This window comes from Oncorhynchus nerka, linkage group LG23 (genome assembly GCF_034236695.1).
Source record: "Oncorhynchus nerka isolate Pitt River linkage group LG23, Oner_Uvic_2.0, whole genome shotgun sequence".
Taxonomy (NCBI): domain Eukaryota; kingdom Metazoa; phylum Chordata; class Actinopteri; order Salmoniformes; family Salmonidae; genus Oncorhynchus; species Oncorhynchus nerka.
In genome coordinates this window covers 16,746,364-16,763,889 of record NC_088418.1, presented here as the reverse complement: position 1 = coordinate 16,763,889, position 17,526 = coordinate 16,746,364, and the positions used below count along the sequence as shown (strand labels likewise).

The window sequence follows — 17,526 nt, the reverse complement described above, 5'->3', positions numbered from 1 at the left end:
AGCATTAAACAGTTATGGCAATTTAGCTCGCTAGCTTGCAGTTGCTAGCTAATTTGTCTTATTTAGCTAGCTTGCTGTTGCTAGCTAATTTGTCCTGATATATAAATGTTGAATTGTTATTTTACCTGAAATGCACAAGGTCCTCTACTCCGACAATAAATCCTCACATAAAACTGTTAACCGAATCGTTTCTAGTCATCTCTCCTTCTTCTAGGCTTTATCGTCTTTGGACTTTATATGGCGATTGGCATCTAACTTTCATAATAAGGTGTATTAACCCAACTGACCGACCGACCGACCGACCTCAGTTCATATTTCAGTCAGCCACGTGGGCATAACCGCGTTCCTTGTCACAAATAGAACTGACTTCTATTTTGGAGCTTGGCAACGCAGACTCTCGTTGGCTGCGTGAGCAGTGTGGATGCCATGATTGAATAACATGTATATGTACATTTATTTTGCAACGCGAGTGGTGTGGTCAGCATGTTAGGCTTTGAAACAATATCCACAACATCCATGTTTTACACTGTTTCAACCTGCTGTTGAACTTCTTTCTTCAGATTGAGCATCACAGTGAGGCGAGTTTTAGAACTACTGTGATTTTGATGTGATTTTCGATTTCATTGACATTGATGGTCAGAGGGACAATAGAGCCATGAGTAGCAGGCCATTAGGACCTGATGGTAGTTAGCAAATTGGGTACTGCATCTCACTACAGACCCTGGTTTGATTCCCATAGGGCGGCAAACAATTGGCCCAGCATCATCTGGGTTAGGGTTTGGCCAGGGTAGGCCGTCATTGTTAATAAAAATGTGTTCTTAACTGACTTGCCTAGTTAAATAAAGGTTAAAAACATTTTTTTTTAAGGTTTCTTCTTTTTGTTGAGTTTAGTCACATCATTTCTCAATTTGCAGTAAGATGTGCAGCCAGACTTATTAGCCACTCCTTTTACCCCATCTCCTTCAACCATACAGTTGTTCAATTCCTCATCAATCCATGGAGCCTTAACAGTTCCAACAGTCAGTTTCTTAACAGTCTGTCAATAATTGGAAGAAGCAATTTCATAAATGTAGCAAATGCAACATCTGGATGCTACTTATTAATCACATCAGACCAACAAATATTTTTTACATCATCCACATAAGAGTCACAGCTAAATCTTTTGTAGGATCGCTTATACACTATTTTAGGCCCAGCTTTTGGAACTTTGGCTTTCCTGGATATAACCAACATATTGCGATCACTGCGCCCAATGGGTACCGATACAGCTTTAGAACAAAGTTCTACATTATTAGTAAAAAAGGGGATCATTATTGCGGTAATTATTGGAAACACTTCACATATTGATCCCTGCTGCCAAGGATGGACATGAAGCAGCAGCCCTATTTCTCTGTCCCCCCTCCCATCCCGCTCACACCCCCCTACTCTCTCACTCTCTTCCCTCACTGAGTGATGGTCACACTCTGACTAAATGCAGGATGTTTCACTCAGGAAAAATATAATGTATCATTTTCAACATCGCAACTGATATCTGACAGTACATGGTCTGTGCACACAGTGGTCCTATTTTCCTAAAGGCCGTTCTACGTCGGAGGACTGGTGTAGATTCAACATGGTGGTTGCGTGCCTGACGCTAAGGACTCTTGTCAGGTCTCTTCGGACCGTTCATGACAGTGCTGAGTGACACTTCTCTTCCTCTCTCTTCAGACGCACTACGGGGACGGGGAGTACATCATCAGACAGGGAGCCAGAGGGGACACCTTCTTCATCATCAGCAAGGGAAAGGTGACCAACCGTTTGATAATAGAGGTGCACGTATTAATGGTGCACGGCGTCAGTGGGGCTAGCCAAGGCCTGTCTACTACGGTGATTACGGTAGAGGTTAGCTCAATGTCAGAAAGTCGTAACCTCATCCTCCTGAGGGTATATCATCAATTTGTGATGGAACTCCTTGCTGTTATAGCGTCATTTTATAACAGGCTTACTGGTCTAGCGTCCTTCCCCCTGCCACGGGGGTGGTGGTGGTGGGGGGGTCGGAAGGAGGCTCCAATATTAGAGCAATGAATGACTGCTGATCCCTTTCCTTACAGGTGAACGTCACCAGGGAGGATTCTTCCAATGACATGCCTGTGTACCTGCGAGGCCTGGGCAAAGGAGACTGGTTTGGGGAGAAAGCCCTGCAGGGGTAAGTTGGTTAGTCTTGTCTGTGGAAAGGTCCATAATATGAAGATTTGCAATACTGAAGGGGAAACGACTTCTTTCTAATCTCCTCCAGTACAAGAGTATGAAAGTTGGTGGAATATGTAACATGATTAGTATGACACACCAATATCACTTCACCAGGACTGAGAGGAAAATAGAGAGGTAAAGATAGGGTGATGGAGGGAGAGTGAACAGGTGTATTTCTCTGATGGAAAGGTGCTCTCTTTAGGCCACCTCAGTGTGTGTCTGAAGAGCCCCACCGTGTCAGAACAGTCAGCAGCCTCTCTCAGATCCCTCTCATCACTGCATACCACTTAAGGCAAAGTCATCCTAAAGTTCAGATGTTCACAGATTCCAATTCCTCCCGCTGCTGTATGTTGTTGACCTGGTAGAAAAGAGGCACTATTGCGCAAGAAGATTGTATCGTGGAAGAGAGGTGGTATTGTGGAAGAGAGGTTCTGTCGTGGAAGAGAGGTTCTGTCGTGGAAGAGAGGTTATGTCGTGGAAGAGAGGTTATGTTGGTTCTGTCGTGGAAGAGAGGTTCTGTCGTGGAAGAGAGGTTATGTCGTGGAAGAGAGGTTCTGTCGTGGAAGAGAGGTTATGTCGTGGAAGAGAGGTTATGTCGTGGAAGAGAGGTTCTGTCGTGGAAGAGAGGTTATGTCGTGGAAGAGAGGTTCTGTCGTGGAAGAGAGCTTATGTAGTAGAAGAGAGGTTATGTCGTGGAAGAGAGGTTCTGTCGTGGAAGAGAGGTAGTATCGTGGAAGAGAGGTAGTGTCGTGGAAGAGAGGTTCTGTCATGGAAGAGAGGTAGTATTGTGGAAGAGAGGTAGTATTGTGGAAGAGAGGTAGTATTGTGGAAGAGAGGTAGTATTGTGGAAGAGAGGTTGTATTGTGGAAGATAGGTTGTATAGTGGAAGAGAGATAGTGTTGTGGAAGAGAGGTAGTATTGTGGAAGAGAGGTAGTATCGTGGAAGAGAGATTGTATAGTGGAAGAGAGTTAGTATCGTGGAAGATAGGTTGTATAGTGGAAGAGAGGTAGTATCGTGGAAGAGAGGTTGTATAGTGGAAGAGAGGTAGTATCGTGGAAGAGAGGTTGTATAGTGGAAGAGAGTTAGTATCGTGGAAGATAGGTTGTATAGTGGAAGAGAGGTTGTATAGTGGAAGAGAGGTAGTATTGTGGAAGAGAGTTGTATAGTGGAAGAGAGGTAGTATCGTGGAAGATAGGTAGTATCGTGGAAGAGAGGTTGTATAGTGGAAGAGAGGTAGTATTGTGGAAGAGAGGTTGTATAGTGGAAGAGAGGTAGTATCGTGGAAGATAGGTTGTATAGTGGAAGAGAGGTTGTATAGTGGAAGAGAGGTAGTATTGTGGAAGAGAGGTTCTGTCGTGGAAGAGAGGTTCTGTCGTGGAAGAGAGGTTCTGTCGTGGAAGAGAGGTTATGTTGTGAAAGAAGAGGTTCTGTCGTGGAAGAGAGGTTATGTCGTGGAAGAGAGGTTCTGTCGTGGAAGAGAGGTTCTGTCGTGGAAGAGAGGTTCTGTCGTGGAAGAGAGGTTATGTCGTGGAAGAGAGGTTATGTCGTGGAAGAGAGGTTCTGTCGTGGAAGAGAGGTTATATCGTGGAAGAGAGGTTCTGTCGTGGAAGAGAGGTAGTATCGTGGAAGAGAGGTAGTGTCGTGGAAGAGAGGTTGTATCGTGGAAGAGAGGTTCTGTCATGGAAGAGAGATAGTATTGTGGAAGAGAGGTAGTATTGTGGAAGAGAGGTAGTATTGTGGAAGAGAGGTAGTATAGTGGAAGAGAGGTAGTATTGTGGAAGAGAGGTAGTATTGTGGAAGAGAGGTAGTGTATAGTGGAAGAGAGGTAGTATAGTGGAAGAGAGGTAGTATCGTGGAAGAGAGGTAGTGTCATGGAAGAGAGGTTGTATAGTGGAAGAGAGGTAGTGTCATGGAAGAGAGGTAGTATCGTGGAAGAGAGGTAGTGTCATGGAAGAGAGGTTGTATAGTGGAAGAGAGGTAGTATCGTGGAAGAGAGGTAGTATCGTGGAAGAGAGGTAGTGTCATGGAAGAGAGGTTGTATAGTCGAAGAGAGGTTATGTCGTGGAAGAGAGGTTATGTCGTGGAAGAGAGGTTCTGTCGTGGAAGAGAGGTAGTATCGTGGAAGAGAGGTAGTGTCGTGGAAGAGAGGTTGTATCGTGGAAGAGAGGTTCTGTCATGGAAGAGAGATAGTATTGTGGAAGAGAGGTAGTATTGTGGAAGAGAGGTAGTATTGTGGAAGAGAGGTAGTATAGTGGAAGAGAGGTAGTATTGTGGAAGAGAGGTTGTATTGTGGAAGATAGGTTGTATAGTGGAAGAGAGAAAGTGTTGTGGAAGAGAGGTAGTATAGTGGAAGAGAGGTAGTATTGTGGAAGAGAGGTAGTATAGTGGAAGAGAGGTAGTATTGTGGAAGAGAGGTAGTATTGTGGAAGAGAGGTAGTATTGTGGAAGAGAGGTAGTATAGTGGAAGAGAGGTAGTATCGTGGAAGATAGATTATGTCGTGGAAGAGAGGTAGTATAGTGGAAGAGAGGTAGTATCGTGGAAGAGAGGTTGTATTGTGGAAGAGAGGTTGTATAGTGGAAGAGAGGTAGTGTCATGGAAGAGAGGTAGTATCGTGGAAGAGAGGTAGTGTCATGGAAGAGAGGTTGTATAGTGGAAGAGAGGTAGTATCCTCTAGTATCGTGGAAGAGAGGTAGTGTCATGGAAGAGAGGTTGTATAGTAAGAGAGTTAGTATTGTGGAAGAGAGGTAGTGTCGTGGAAGAGAGGTTGTATTGTGGAAGACAGGTTGTATAGTGGAAGAGAGGTAGTATCGTGGAAGAGAGATTGTATTGTGGAAGACAGGTTGTATAGTGGAAGAGAGGTAGTATCGTGGAAGAGAGGTAGTGTCATGGAAGAGAGGTTGTATAGTGGAAGAGAGGTAGTATCGTGGAAGAGAGGTAGTATCGTGGAAGAGAGGTAGTGTCATGGAAGAGAGGTTGTATAGTGGAAGAGAGGTAGTATTGTGGAAGAGAGGTAGTGTCGTGGAAGAGAGGTTGTATAGTGGAAGAGAGGTAGTATTGTGGAAGAGAGGTTGTATAGTGGAAGAGAGGTAGTATCGTGGAAGAGAGGTTGTATAGTGGAAGAGAGGTAGTATCGTGGAAGAGAGATTGTATAGTGGAAGAGAGTTAGTATCGTGGAAGATAGGTTGTATAGTGGAAGAGAGGTAGTATCGTGGAAGAGAGGTTGTATAGTGGAAGAGAGGTAGTATCGTGGAAGAGAGTTGTATAGTGGAAGAGAGTTAGTATCGTGGAAGATAGGTTGTATAGTGGAAGAGAGGTTGTATAGTGGAAGAGAGGTAGTATTGTGGAAGAGAGTTGTATAGTGGAAGAGAGGTAGTATCGTGAAGATAGGTAGTATCGTGGAAGAGAGGTTGTATAGTGGAAGAGAGTAGTATTGTGGAAGAGAGGTTGTATAGTGGAAGAGAGGTAGTATCGTGGAAGATAGGTTGTATAGTGGAAGAGAGGTTGTATAGTGGAAGAGAGGTAGTATTGTGGAAGAGAGGTTCTGTCGTGGAAGAGAGGTTATGTTGTGAAAGAAGAGGTTCTGTCGTGGAAGAGAGTTATGTCGTGGAAGAGAGGTTCTGTCGTGGAAGAGAGGTTCTGTCGTGGAAGAGAGGTTCTGTCGTGGAAGAGAGGTTATGTCGTGAAGAGAGGTTATGTCGTGGAAGAGAGGTTCTGTCGTGGAAGAGAGGTTATATCGTGGAAGAGAGGTTCTGTCGTGGAAGAGAGGTCGTAGTACCAGGTCGTGGAAGAGAGGTAGTGTCGTGGAAGAGAGTTGTATCGTGGAAGAGAGGTTCTGTCATGGAAGAGAGATAGTATTGTGGAAGAGAGGTAGTATTGTGGAAGAGAGGTAGTATTGTGGAAGAGAGGTAGTATAGTGGAAGAGAGGTAGTATTGTGGAAGAGAGGTAGTATTGTGGAAGAGAGGTAGTATTGTGGAAGAGAGGTAGTATAGTGGAAGAGAGGTAGTATCGTGGAAGATAGATTCTGTCTGGAAGAGAGGTAGTATAGTGGAAGAGAGGTAGTATCGTGGAAGAGAGGTAGTGTCATGGAAGAGAGGTTGTATAGTGGAAGAGAGGTAGTGTCATGGAAGAGAGGTAGTATCGTGGAAGAGAGGTAGTGTCATGGAAGAGAGGTTGTATAGTGGAAGAGAGGTAGTATCCTGGAAGAGAGGTAGTATCCAGGAAGAGAGGTAGTGTCATGGAAGAGAGGTTGTATAGTCGAAGAGAGGTTATGTCCTGGAAGAGAGGTTATGTCGTGGAAGAGAGGTTCTGTCGTGGAAGAGAGGTAGTATTGTGGAAGAGAGGTAGTATTGTGGAAGAGAGGTAGTATTGTGGAAGAGAGGTAGTATAGTGGAAGAGAGGTAGTATTGTGGAAGAGAGGTTGTATTGTGGAAGATAGGTTGTATAGTGGAAGAGAGAAAGTGTCCAGAAGAGAGGTAGTATAGTGGAAGAGAGGTAGTATTGTGGAAGAGAGGTAGCTCTAGTGGAAGAGAGGTAGTATTGTGGAAGAGAGAGGTAGTATTGTGGAAGAGAGGTAGTATTGTGGAAGAGAGCTAGTATAGTGGAAGAGAGGTAGTATCGTGGAAGATAGATTATGTCGTGGAAGAAAGTATAGTGGAAGAGAGGTAGTATCGTGGAAGAGAGGTTGTATTGTGGAAGAGAGGTTGTATAGTGGAAGACTGAGGTAGTGTCATGGAAGAGAGGTAGTATCGTGGAAGAGAGGTAGTGTCATGGAAGAGAGGTTGTATAGTGGAAGAGAGGTAGTATCGTCGAGAGGTAGTATCGTGGAAGAGAGGTAGTGTCATGGAAGAGAGGTTGTATAGTCGAAGAGAGTTAGTATTGTGGAAGAGAGGTAGTGTCGTGGAAGAGAGGTTGTATTGTGGAAGACAGGTTGTATAGTGGAAGAGAGGTAGTATCGTGGAAGAGAGATTGTATTGTGGAAGACAGGTTGTATAGTGGAAGAGAGGTAGTATCGTGAAGAGAGGTAGTGTCATGGAAGAGAGGTTGTATAGTGGAAGAGAGGTAGTATCGTGGAAGAGAGGTAGTATCGTGGAAGAGAGGTAGTGTCATGGAAGAGAGGTTGTATAGTGGAAGAGAGGTAGTATTGTGGAAGAGAGGTAGTGTCGTGGAAGAGAGGTTGTATAGTGGAAGAGAGGTAGTATTGTGGAAGAGAGGTTGTATAGTGGAAGAGAGGTAGTATCGTGGAAGAGAGGTTGTATAGTGGAAGAGAGGTAGTATCGTGGAAGAGAGATTGTATAGTGGAAGAGAGTTAGTATCGTGGAAGATAGGTTGTATAGTGGAAGAGAGGTAGTATCGTGGAAGAGAGGTTGTATAGTGGAAGAGAGGTAGTATCGTGGAAGAGAGGTTGTATAGTGGAAGAGAGTTAGTATCGTGGAAGATAGGTTGTATAGTGGAAGAGAGGTTGTATAGTGGAAGAGAGGTAGTATTGTGGAAGAGAGAGTTGTATAGTGGAAGAGAGGTAGTATCGTGGAAGATAGGTAGTATCGTGGAAGAGAGGTTGTATAGTGGAAGAGAGGTAGTATTGTGGAAGAGAGGTTGTATAGTGGAAGAGAGGTAGTATCGTGGAAGATAGGTTGTATAGTGGAAGAGAGGTTGTATCAGTGGAAGAGAGGTATTGTGGAAGAGAGGTTCTGTCGGGAAGAGAGGTTATGTTGTGAAAGAAGAGGTTCTGTCGTGGAAGAGAAGTTATGTCGTGGAAGAGAGGTTCTGTCGTGGAAGAGAGGTGCTGTCGTGGAAGAGAGGTTCTGTCGTGGAAGAGAGGTTATGTCGTGGAAGAGAGGTTATGTCGTGGAAGAGAGGTTCTGTCGTGGAAGAGAGGTTATATCGTGGAAGAGAGGTTCTGTCGTGGAAGAGAGGTAGTCGTGGAAGAGAGGTAGTGTCGTGGAAGAGAGGTTGTATCGTGGAAGAGAGGTTCTGTCATGGAAGAGAGATAGTATTGTGGAAGAGAGGTAGTATTGTGGAAGAGAGGTAGTATTGTGGAAGAGAGGTAGTATAGTGGAAGAGAGGTAGTATTGTGGAAGAGAGTAGTATTGTGGAAGAGAGGTAGTATTGTGGAAGAGAGGTAGTATAGTGGAAGAGAGGTAGTATCGTGGAAGATAGATTCTGTCGTGGAAGAGAGGTAGTATAGTGGAAGAGAGGTAGTATCGTGGAAGAGAGGTAGTGTCATGGAAGAGAGGTTGTATAGTGGAAGAGAGGTAGTGTCATGGAAGAGAGGTAGTATCGTGGAAGAGAGGTAGTGTCATGGAAGAGAGGTTGTATAGTGGAAGAGAGGTAGTATCGTGGAAGAGAGGTAGTATCTGGAAGAGAGGTAGTGTCATGGAAGAGAGGTTGTATAGTCAAGAGAGGTTATGTCGTGGAAGAGAGGTTATGACGTGGAAGAGAGGTTCTGTCGTGGAAGAGAGGTAGTATTGTGGAAGAGAGGTAGTATTGTGGAAGAGAGGTAGTATTGTGGAAGAGAGGTAGTATAGTGGAAGAGAGATAGTATCGTGGAAGATAGGTTCTGTCGTGGAAGAGAGGTAGTATTGTGGAAGAGAGGTAGTATTGTGGAAGAGAGGTAGTATTGTGGAAGAGAGGTTGTATTGTGGAAGAGAGGTAGTATCGTGGAAGATAGGTTGTATAGTGGAAGAGAGTAGTATTGTGGAAGAGAAGTAGTATTGTGGAAGAGAGGTAGTATTGTGGAAGACCCATAGTGGAAGAGAGGTAGTATCGTGGAAGAGAGGTGTATAGTGGAAGAGAGGTTGTATAGTGGAAGAGAGGTAGTATTGTGGAAGAGAAGTAGTATTGTGGAAGAGAGGTAGTATTGTGGAAGAGAGGTTGTATAGTGGAAGAGAGGTAGTATCGTGGAAGAGAGATTGTATTGTGGAAGACAGGTTGTATAGTGAAGAGAGGTAGTATCGTGGAAGAGAGGTAGTGTCATGGAAGAGAGGTTGTAGGTGGAAGAGAGGTAGTATCGTGGAAGAGAGGTAGTATCGTGGAAGAGAGGTAGTGTCATGGAAGAGAGGTTGTATAGTGAAGAGAGGTAGTATTGTGGAAGAGAGGTAGTGTCGTGGAAGAGAGGTTGTATAGTGGAAGAGAGGTAGTATCGTGGAAGAGAGGTTATAGTGGAAGAGAGGTAGTATCGTGGAAGAGAGGTTGTATAGTGGAAGAGAGGTAGTATCGTGGAAGAGAGGTTCTGTCGTGAAGAGAGGTTCTGTCGTGGAAGAGAGGTTATGTCGTGGAAGAGAGGTTATGTCGTGGAAGAGAGGTTCTGTCGTGGAAGAGAGGTTATATCGTGGAAGAGAGGTTCTGTCGTGGAAGAGAGGTAGTACGTGGAAGAGAGCAAGTGTCGGAAGAGAGGTTGTATCGTGGAAGAGAGGTTCTGTCATGGAAGAGAGATAGTATTGTGGAAGAGAGGTAGTATTGTGGAAGAGAGTAGTATTGTGGAAGAGAGGTAGTATTGTGGAAGAGAGTAGTATTGTGGAAGAGAGGTAGTATTGTGGAAGAGAGGTAGTATAGTGGAAGAGAGGTAGTATCGTGAAGATAGATTCTGTCGTGGAAGAGAGGTAGTATAGTGGAAGAGAGGTAGTATCGTGGAAGAGAGGTAGTGTCATGGAAGAGGTTGTATAGTGGAAGAGAGGTAGTGTCATGGAAGAGAGGTAGTATCGTGGAAGAGAGGTAGTATCGTGGAAGAGAGGTAGTGTCATGGAAGAGAGGTTGTATAGTGAAGAGAGGTTATGTCGTGGAAGAAAGGTTATGTCGTGGAAGAGAGGTTCTGTCGTGGAAGAGAGGTAGTATCGTGGAAGATCAGTGTCGTGGAAGAGAGGTTGTATCGTGGAAGAGAGGTTCTGTCATGGAAGAGAGATAGTATTGTGGAAGAGAGGTAGTATTGTGGAAGAGAGGTAGTATTGTGGAAGAGAGAGGTAGTATAGTGGAAGAGAGGTAGTATTGTGGAAGAGAGGTTGTATTGTGGAAGATAGGTTGTATAGTGGAAGAGAAAGTGTTGTGGAAGAGAGGTAGTATAGTGGAAGAGAGGTAGTATTGTGGAAGAGAGGTAGTATAGTGGAAGAGAGGTAGTATTGTGGAAGAGAGGTAGTATTGTGGAAGAGAGGTTATTGTGGAAGAGAGGTAGTATAGTGGAAGAGAGGTAGTATCGTGGAAGATAGATTCTGTCGTGGAAGAGAGGTAGTATCGTGAAGAGAGGTTGTATAGTGAAGAGAGGTAGTATTGTGGAAGAGAGGTTGTATAGTGGAAGAGAGGTAGTATCGTGGAAGATAGGTTGTATAGTGGAAGAGAGGTTGTATAGTGGAAGAGAGGTAGTATCAAGAGAGGTTCTGTCGTGGAAGAGAGGTTCTCTGGAAGAGAGGTTCTGTCGTGGAATAGAGGTTATGTTGTGAAAGAAGAGGTTCTGTCGTGGAAGAGAGGTTATGTCAAGAGAGGTTCTATCGGAAGAGAGGTTCCAAGAGAGGTTATGCTCGTGGAAGAGAGGTTATGTCGTGGAAGAGAGATTCTGTCGTGGAAGAGAGGTTATATCGTGGAAGAGAGGTTCATGTCGTGGAAGAGAGGTATCGTGGAAGAGAGGTAGTGTCGTGGAAGAGAGGTTGTATCGTGGAAGAGAGTTCTGTCATGGAAGAGAGATAGTATTGTGGAAGAGAGGTAGTATTGTGGAAGAGAGGTAGTATTGTGGAAGAGAGGTAGTATAGTGGAAGAGAGGTAGTATTGTGGAAGAGAGGTAGTATTGTGGAAGAGAGGTAGTATAGTGGAAGAGAGGTAGTATCGTGGAAGATAGATTCTGTCGTGGAAGAGAGGTAGTATAGTGGAAGAGAGGTAGTATCGTGGAAGAGAGGTAGTGTCATGGAAGAGAGGTTGTATAGTGGAAGAGAGGTAGTGTCATGGAAGAGAGGTAGTATCGTGGAAGAGAGGTAGTATCGTGGAAGAGAGGTAGTGTCATGGAAGAGAGGTTGTATAGTCGAAGAGAGGTTATGTCGTGGAAGAGAGGTTATGTCGTGGAAGAGAGGTTCTGTCGTGGAAGAGAGGTAGTATCGTGGAAGAGAGGTAGTGTCAAGAGAGGTTGTATCGTGGAAGAGAGGTTCTGTCATGGAAGAGAGATAGTAAAGAGAGGTAGTATTGTGGAAGAGAGGTAGTATTGTGGAAGAGAGGTAGTATAGTGGAAGAGAGGTAGTATTGTGGAAGAGAGGTTGTATTGTGGAAGATAGGTTGTATAGTGGAAGAGAGAAAGTGTTGTGGAAGAGAGGTAGTATAGTGGAAGAGAGGTAGTATTGTTGAAGAGAGGTAGTATAGTGGAAGAGAGGTAGTATTGTGGAAGAGAGGTAGTATTGTGGAAGAGAGGTAGTATTGTGGAAGAGAGGTAGTATAGTGGAAGAGAGGTAGTTGTGGAAGATAGATTCTGTCGTGGAAGAGAGGTAGTATAGTGGAAGAGAGGTAGTATCGTGGAAGAGAGGTTGTATTGTGGAAGAGAGGTTGTATAGTGGAAGAGAGGTAGTGTCATGGAAGAGAGGTAGTATCGTGAAGAGAGGTAGTGTCATGGAAGAGAGGTTGTATAGTGGAAGAGAGGTAGTATCGTGGAAGAGAGGTAGTATCGTGGAAGAGAGTAGTGTCATGGAAGAGAGGTTGTATAGTCAAGAGAGTTAGTATTGTGGAAGAGAGGTAGTGAAGAGAGTTGTATTGTGGAAGACAGGTTGTATAGTGGAAGAGAGGTAGTATCGTGGAAGAGAGATTGTATTGTGGAAGACAGGTTGTATAGTGGAAGAGAGGTAGTATCGTGGAAGAGAGGTAGTGTCATGGAAGAGAGGTTGTATAGTGGAAGAGAGGTAGTATCGTGGAAGAGAGGTAGTATCGTGGAAGAGAGGTAGTGTCATGGAAGAGAGGTTGTATAGTGGAAGAGAGGTAGTATTGTGGAAGAGAGGTAGTGTCGTGGAAGAGAGGTTGTATAGTGGAAGAGAGGTAGTATTGTGGAAGAGAGGTTGTATAGTGGAAGAGAGGTAGTATCGTGGAAGAGAGGTTGTATAGTGGAAGAGAGGTAGTATCGTGGAAGAGAGATTGTATAGTGGAAGAGAGTTAGTATCGTGGAAGATAGGTTGTATAGTGGAAGAGAGGTAGTATCGTGGAAGAGAGGTTGTATAGTGGAAGAGAGGTAGTATGTGAAGAGAGGTTGTATAGTGGAAGAGAGAGTTAGTATCGTGGAAGATAGGTTGTATAGTGGAAGAGAGGTTGTATAGTGGAAGAGAGGTAGTATTGTGGAAGAGAGTTGTATAGTGGAAGAGAGGTAGTATCGTGGAAGATAGGTAGTATCGTGGAAGAGAGGTTGTATAGTGGAAGAGAGGTAGTATTGTGGAAGAGAGGTTGTATAGTGGAAGAGAGGTAGTATCGTGGAAGATAGGTTGTATAGTGGAAGAGAGGTTGTATAGTGGAAGAGAGGTAGTATTGTGGAAGAGAGGTTCTGTCGTGGAAGAGAGGTTATGTTGTGAAAGAAGAGGTTCTGTCGTGGAAGAGAGGTTATGTCGTGGAAGAGAGGTTCTGTCGTGGAAGAGAGGTTCTGTCGTGGAAGAGAGGTTCTGTCGTGGAAGAGAGGTTCTGTCGTGGAAGAGAGGTTATGTCGTGGAAGAGAGGTTATGTCGTGGAAGAGAGGTTCTGTCGTGGAAGAGAGGTTATATCGTGGAAGAGAGGTTCTGTCGTGGAAGAGAGGTAGTATCGTGGAAGAGAGGTAGTGTCGTGGAAGAGAGGTTGTATCGTGGAAGAGAGGTTCTGTCATGGAAGAGATAGTATTGTGGAAGAGAGGTAGTATTGTGGAAGAGAGGTAGTATTGTGGAAGAGAGGTAGTATAGTGGAAGAGAGGTAGTATTGTGGAAGAGAGGTAGTATTGTGGAAGAGAGGTAGTATTGTGGAAGAGAGGTAGTATAGTGGAAGAGAGGTAGTATCGTGGAAGATAGATTCTGTCGTGGAAGAGAGGTAGTATAGTGGAAGAGAGGTAGTATCGTGGAAGAGAGGTAGTGTCATGGAAGAGAGGTTGTATAGTGGAAGAGAGGTAGTGTCATGGAAGAGAGGTAGTATCGTGGAAGAGAGGTAGTGTCATGGAAGAGAGGTTGTATAGTGGAAGAGAGGTAGTATCGTGGAAGAGAGGTAGTATCGTGGAAGAGAGGTAGTGTCATGGAAGAGAGGTTGTATAGTCGAAGAGAGGTTATGTCGTGGAAGAGAGGTTATGTCGTGGAAGAGAGGTTCTGTCGTGGAAGAGAGGTAGTATTGTGGAAGAGAGGTAGTATTGTGGAAGAGAGGTAGTATTGTGGAAGAGGTAGTATAGTGGAAGAGAGATAGTGTCATGGAAGAGAGGTTGTATAGTCGAAGAGAGGTTATGTCGTGGAAGAGAGGTTATGTCGTGGAAGAGAGGTTCTGTCGTGGAAGAGAGGTAGTATTGTGGAAGAGAGGTAGTATTGTGGAAGAGGTAGTATTGTGGAAGAGAGGTAGTATAGTGGAAGAGAGATAGTATCGTGAAGATAGGTTCTGTCGTGGAAGAGAGTAGTATTGTGGAAGAGAGGTAGTATTGTGGAAGAGGGTAGTATAGTGGAAGAGAGGTAGTATCGTGGAAGAGAGGTTGTATTGTGGAAGAGAGGTTGTATAGTGGAAGAGAGGTAGTGTCATGGAAGAGAGGTAGTATCGTGGAAGAGAGGTAGTGTCATGGAAGAGAGGTTGTATAGTGGAAGAGAGGTAGTATCGTGGAAGAGAGGTAGTATCGTGGAAGAGAGGTAGTGTCATGGAAGAGAGGTTGTATAGTCGAAGAGAGTTAGTATTGTGGAAGAGAGTAGTGTCGTGGAAGAGAGGTTGTATTGTGGAAGACAGGTTGTATAGTGGAAGAGAGGTAGTATCGTGGAAGAGAGATTGTATTGTGGAAGACAGGTTGTATAGTGGAAGAGAGGTAGTATCGTGGAAGAGAGGTAGTGTCATGGAAGAGAGGTTGTATAGTGGAAGAGAGGTAGTATCGTGGAAGAGAGGTAGTATCGTGGAAGAGAGGTAGTGTCATGGAAGAGAGGTTGTATAGTGGAAGAGAGGTAGTATTGTGGAAGAGAGGTAGTGTCGTGGAAGAGAGGTTGTATAGTGGAAGAGAGGTAGTATTGTGGAAGAGAGGTTGTATAGTGGAAGAGAGGTAGTATTGTGGAAGAGAGTTGTATAGTGGAAGAGAGGTAGTATCGTGGAAGATAGGTAGTATCGTGGAAGAGAGGTTGTATAGTGGAAGAGAGGTAGTATTGTGGAAGAGAGGTTGTATAGTGGAAGAGAGGTAGTATCGTGGAAGAGAGGTTCTGTCGTGGAAGAGAGGTTATGTTGTGAAAGAAGAGGTTCTGTCGTGGAAGAGAGGTTATGTCGTGGAAGAGAGGTTGTATAGTGGAAGAGAGGTAGTATCGTGGAAGAGAGGTAGTATCGTGGAAGAGAGGTAGTGTCATGGAAGAGAGGTTGTATAGTCGAAGAGAGGTTATGTCGTGGAAGAGAGGTTATGTCGTGGAAGAGAGGTTCTGTCGTGGAAGAGAGGTAGTATTGTGGAAGAGAGGTAGTATTGTGGAAGAGAGTAGTATTGTGGAAGAGAGGTAGTATAGTGGAAGAGAGATAGTAGTGGAAGATAGGTTCTGTCGTGGAAGAGAGGTAGTATTGTGGAAGAGAGGTAGTATTGTGGAAGAGAGGTAGTATTGTGGAAGAGAGGTTGTATTGTGGAAGAGAGGTAGTATCGTGGAAGATAGGTTGTATAGTGGAAGAGGTAGTATCGTGGAAGAGAGGTTGTATAGTGGAAGAGAGGTAGTATTGTGGAAGAGAGGTAGTGTCGTGGAAGAGAGGTTGTATAGTGGAAGAGAGAGTAGTATCGTGGAAGATGGTTGTATAGTGGAAGAGAGTTAGTGTCATGGAAGAGAGGTTGTATAGTGGAAGAGAGGTAGTATTGTGGAAGAGAGGTGTCGTGGAAGAGAGGTTGTATAGTGGAAGAGAGGTAGTATCGTGGAAGAGAGGTTGTATAGTGGAAGAGAGGTAGTATCGTGGAAGAGAGGTTGTATAGTGGAAGAGAGGTAGTATCGTGGAAGAGATTGTATAGTGGAAGAGAGGTAGTATCGTGGAAGATAGATTCTGTCGTGGAAGAGAGGTAGTATAGTGGAAGAGAGGTAGTATCGTGGAAGAGAGGTTGTATTGTATAGTGGAAGAGAGGTAGTATCGTGGAAGAGAGGTTGTATAGTGGAAGAGAGGTAGTATCGTGGAAGAGAGGTTGTATAGTGGAAGAGAGTTAGTATCGTGGAAGATAGGTTGTATAGTGGAAGAGAGGTTGTATAGTGGAAGAGAGGTAGTATTGTGGAAGAGAGTTGTATAGTGGAAGAGAGGTAGTATCGTGGAAGATAGGTAGTATCGTGGAAGAGAGGTTGTATAGTGGAAGAGAGGTAGTATTGTGGAAGAGAGGTTGTATAGTGGAAGAGAGGTAGTATCGTGGAAGATAGGTTGTATAGTGGAAGAGAGGTTGTATAGTGGAAGAGAGGTAGTATTGTGGAAGAGAGGTTCTGTCGTGGAAGAGAGGTTATGTTGTGAAAGAAGAGGTTCTGTCGTGGAAGAGAAGTTATGTCGTGGAAGAGAGGTTCTGTCGTGGAAGAGAGGTTCTGGTGGAAGAGGTTCTGTCGTGGAAGAGAGGTTATGTCGTGGAAGAGAGGTTATGTCGTGGAAGAGAGGTTCTGTCGTGGAAGAGAGGTTATATCGTGGAAGAGAGGTTCTGTCGTGGAAGAGAGGTAGTGTGGAAGAGAGGTAGTGGTGGAAGAGAGGTTGTATCGTGGAAGAGAGGTTCTGTCATGGAAGAGAGATAGTATTGTGGAAGAGAGGTAGTATTGTGGAAGAGAGGTAGTATTGTGGAAGAGAGGTAGTATAGTGGAAGAGAGGTAGTATTGTGGAAGAGAGGTAGTATTGTGGAAGAGAGGTAGTATTGTGGAAGAGAGATAGTATAGTGGAAGAGAGGTAGTATCGTGGAAGATAGATTCTGTCGTGGAAGAGAGGTAGTATAGTGGAAGAGAGGTAGTATCGTGGAAGAGAGGTAGTGAAAGAGAGGTTGTATAGTGGAAGAGAGGTAGTGTCATGGAAGAGAGGTAGTATCGTGGAAGAGAGGTAGTGTCATGGAAGAGAGGTTGTATAGTGGAAGAGAGGTAGTATCGTGGAAGAGAGGTAGTATCGTGGAAGAGAGTAGTGTCATGGAAGAGAGGTTGTATAGTCGAAGAGAGGTTATGTCGTGGAAGAGAGGTTATGTCGTGGAAGAGAGGTTCTGTCGTGGAAGAGAGGTAGTATTGTGGAAGAGAGGTAGTATTGTGGAAGAGAGGTAGTATTGTGGAAGAGAGGTAGTATAGTGGAAGAGAGATAGTATCGTGGAAGATAGGTTCTGTCGTGGAAGAGAGGTAGTATTGTGGAAGAGGTAGTATTGTGGAAGAGAGGTAGTATTGTGGAAGAGAGGTTGTATTGTGGAAGAGGTAGTATCGTGGAAGATAGGTTGTATAGTGGAAGAGAGGTAGTATTGTGGAAGAGAAGTAGTATTGTGGAAGAGAGGTAGTATTGTGGAAGAGAGGTTGTATAGTGGAAGAGAGGTAGTATCGTGGAAGAGAGGTTGTATTGTGGAAGAGAGGTTGTATAGTGGAAGAGAGGTAGTATTGTGGAAGAGAAGTAGTATTGTGGAAGAGAGGTAGTATTGTGGAAGAGAGGTTGTATAGTGGAAGAGAGGTAGTATCGTGGAAGAGAGATTGTATTGTGGAAGAGAGGTAGTATTGTGGAAGAGAGGTAGTATAGTGGAAGAGAGGTAGTATCGTGGAAGATAGATTCTGTCGTGGAAGAGAGGTAGTATAGTGGAAGAGAGGTAGTATCGTGGAAGAGAGGTAGTGTCATGGAAGAGAGGTTGTATAGTGGAAGAGAGGTAGTGTCATGGAAGAGAGGTAGTATCGTGGAAGAGAGGTAGTGTCATGGAAGAGAGGTTGTATAGTGGAAGAGAGGTAGTATCGTGGAAGAGAGGTAGTATCGTGGAAGAGAGGTAGTGTCATGGAAGAGAGGTTGTATAGTCGAAGAGAGGTTATGTCGTGGAAGAGAGGTTATGTCGTGGAAGAGAGGTTCTGTCGTGGAAGAGAGGTAGTATCGTGGAAGAGAGGTAGTGTCGTGGAAGAGAGGTTGTATCGTGGAAGAGAGGTTCTGTCATGGAAGAGAGATAGTATTGTGGAAGAGAGGTAGTATTGTGGAAGAGAGGTAGTATAGTGG

At 44.4% G+C, this 17,526-nt stretch overlaps 1 protein-coding gene across 4 annotated transcripts in view; it reads left to right on the top strand.

Annotated features, from left to right (window-relative positions):
- LOC115106350 (cGMP-dependent protein kinase 1-like) overlaps window positions 1-17,526 on the top strand; it is a 223,847-nt gene that overhangs the window by 140,240 nt on the left and 66,081 nt on the right. For all 4 annotated transcript variants that reach the window (XM_029628986.2, XM_029628985.2, XM_029628983.2 and 1 more), the window contains exons 6-7: window positions 1,708-1,785; window positions 2,091-2,185. In XM_029628986.2, coding sequence (XP_029484846.1) covers window positions 1,708-1,785; window positions 2,091-2,185 — 173 coding nt within the window. The remainder of the gene's footprint in view (window positions 1-1,707; window positions 1,786-2,090; window positions 2,186-17,526) is intronic.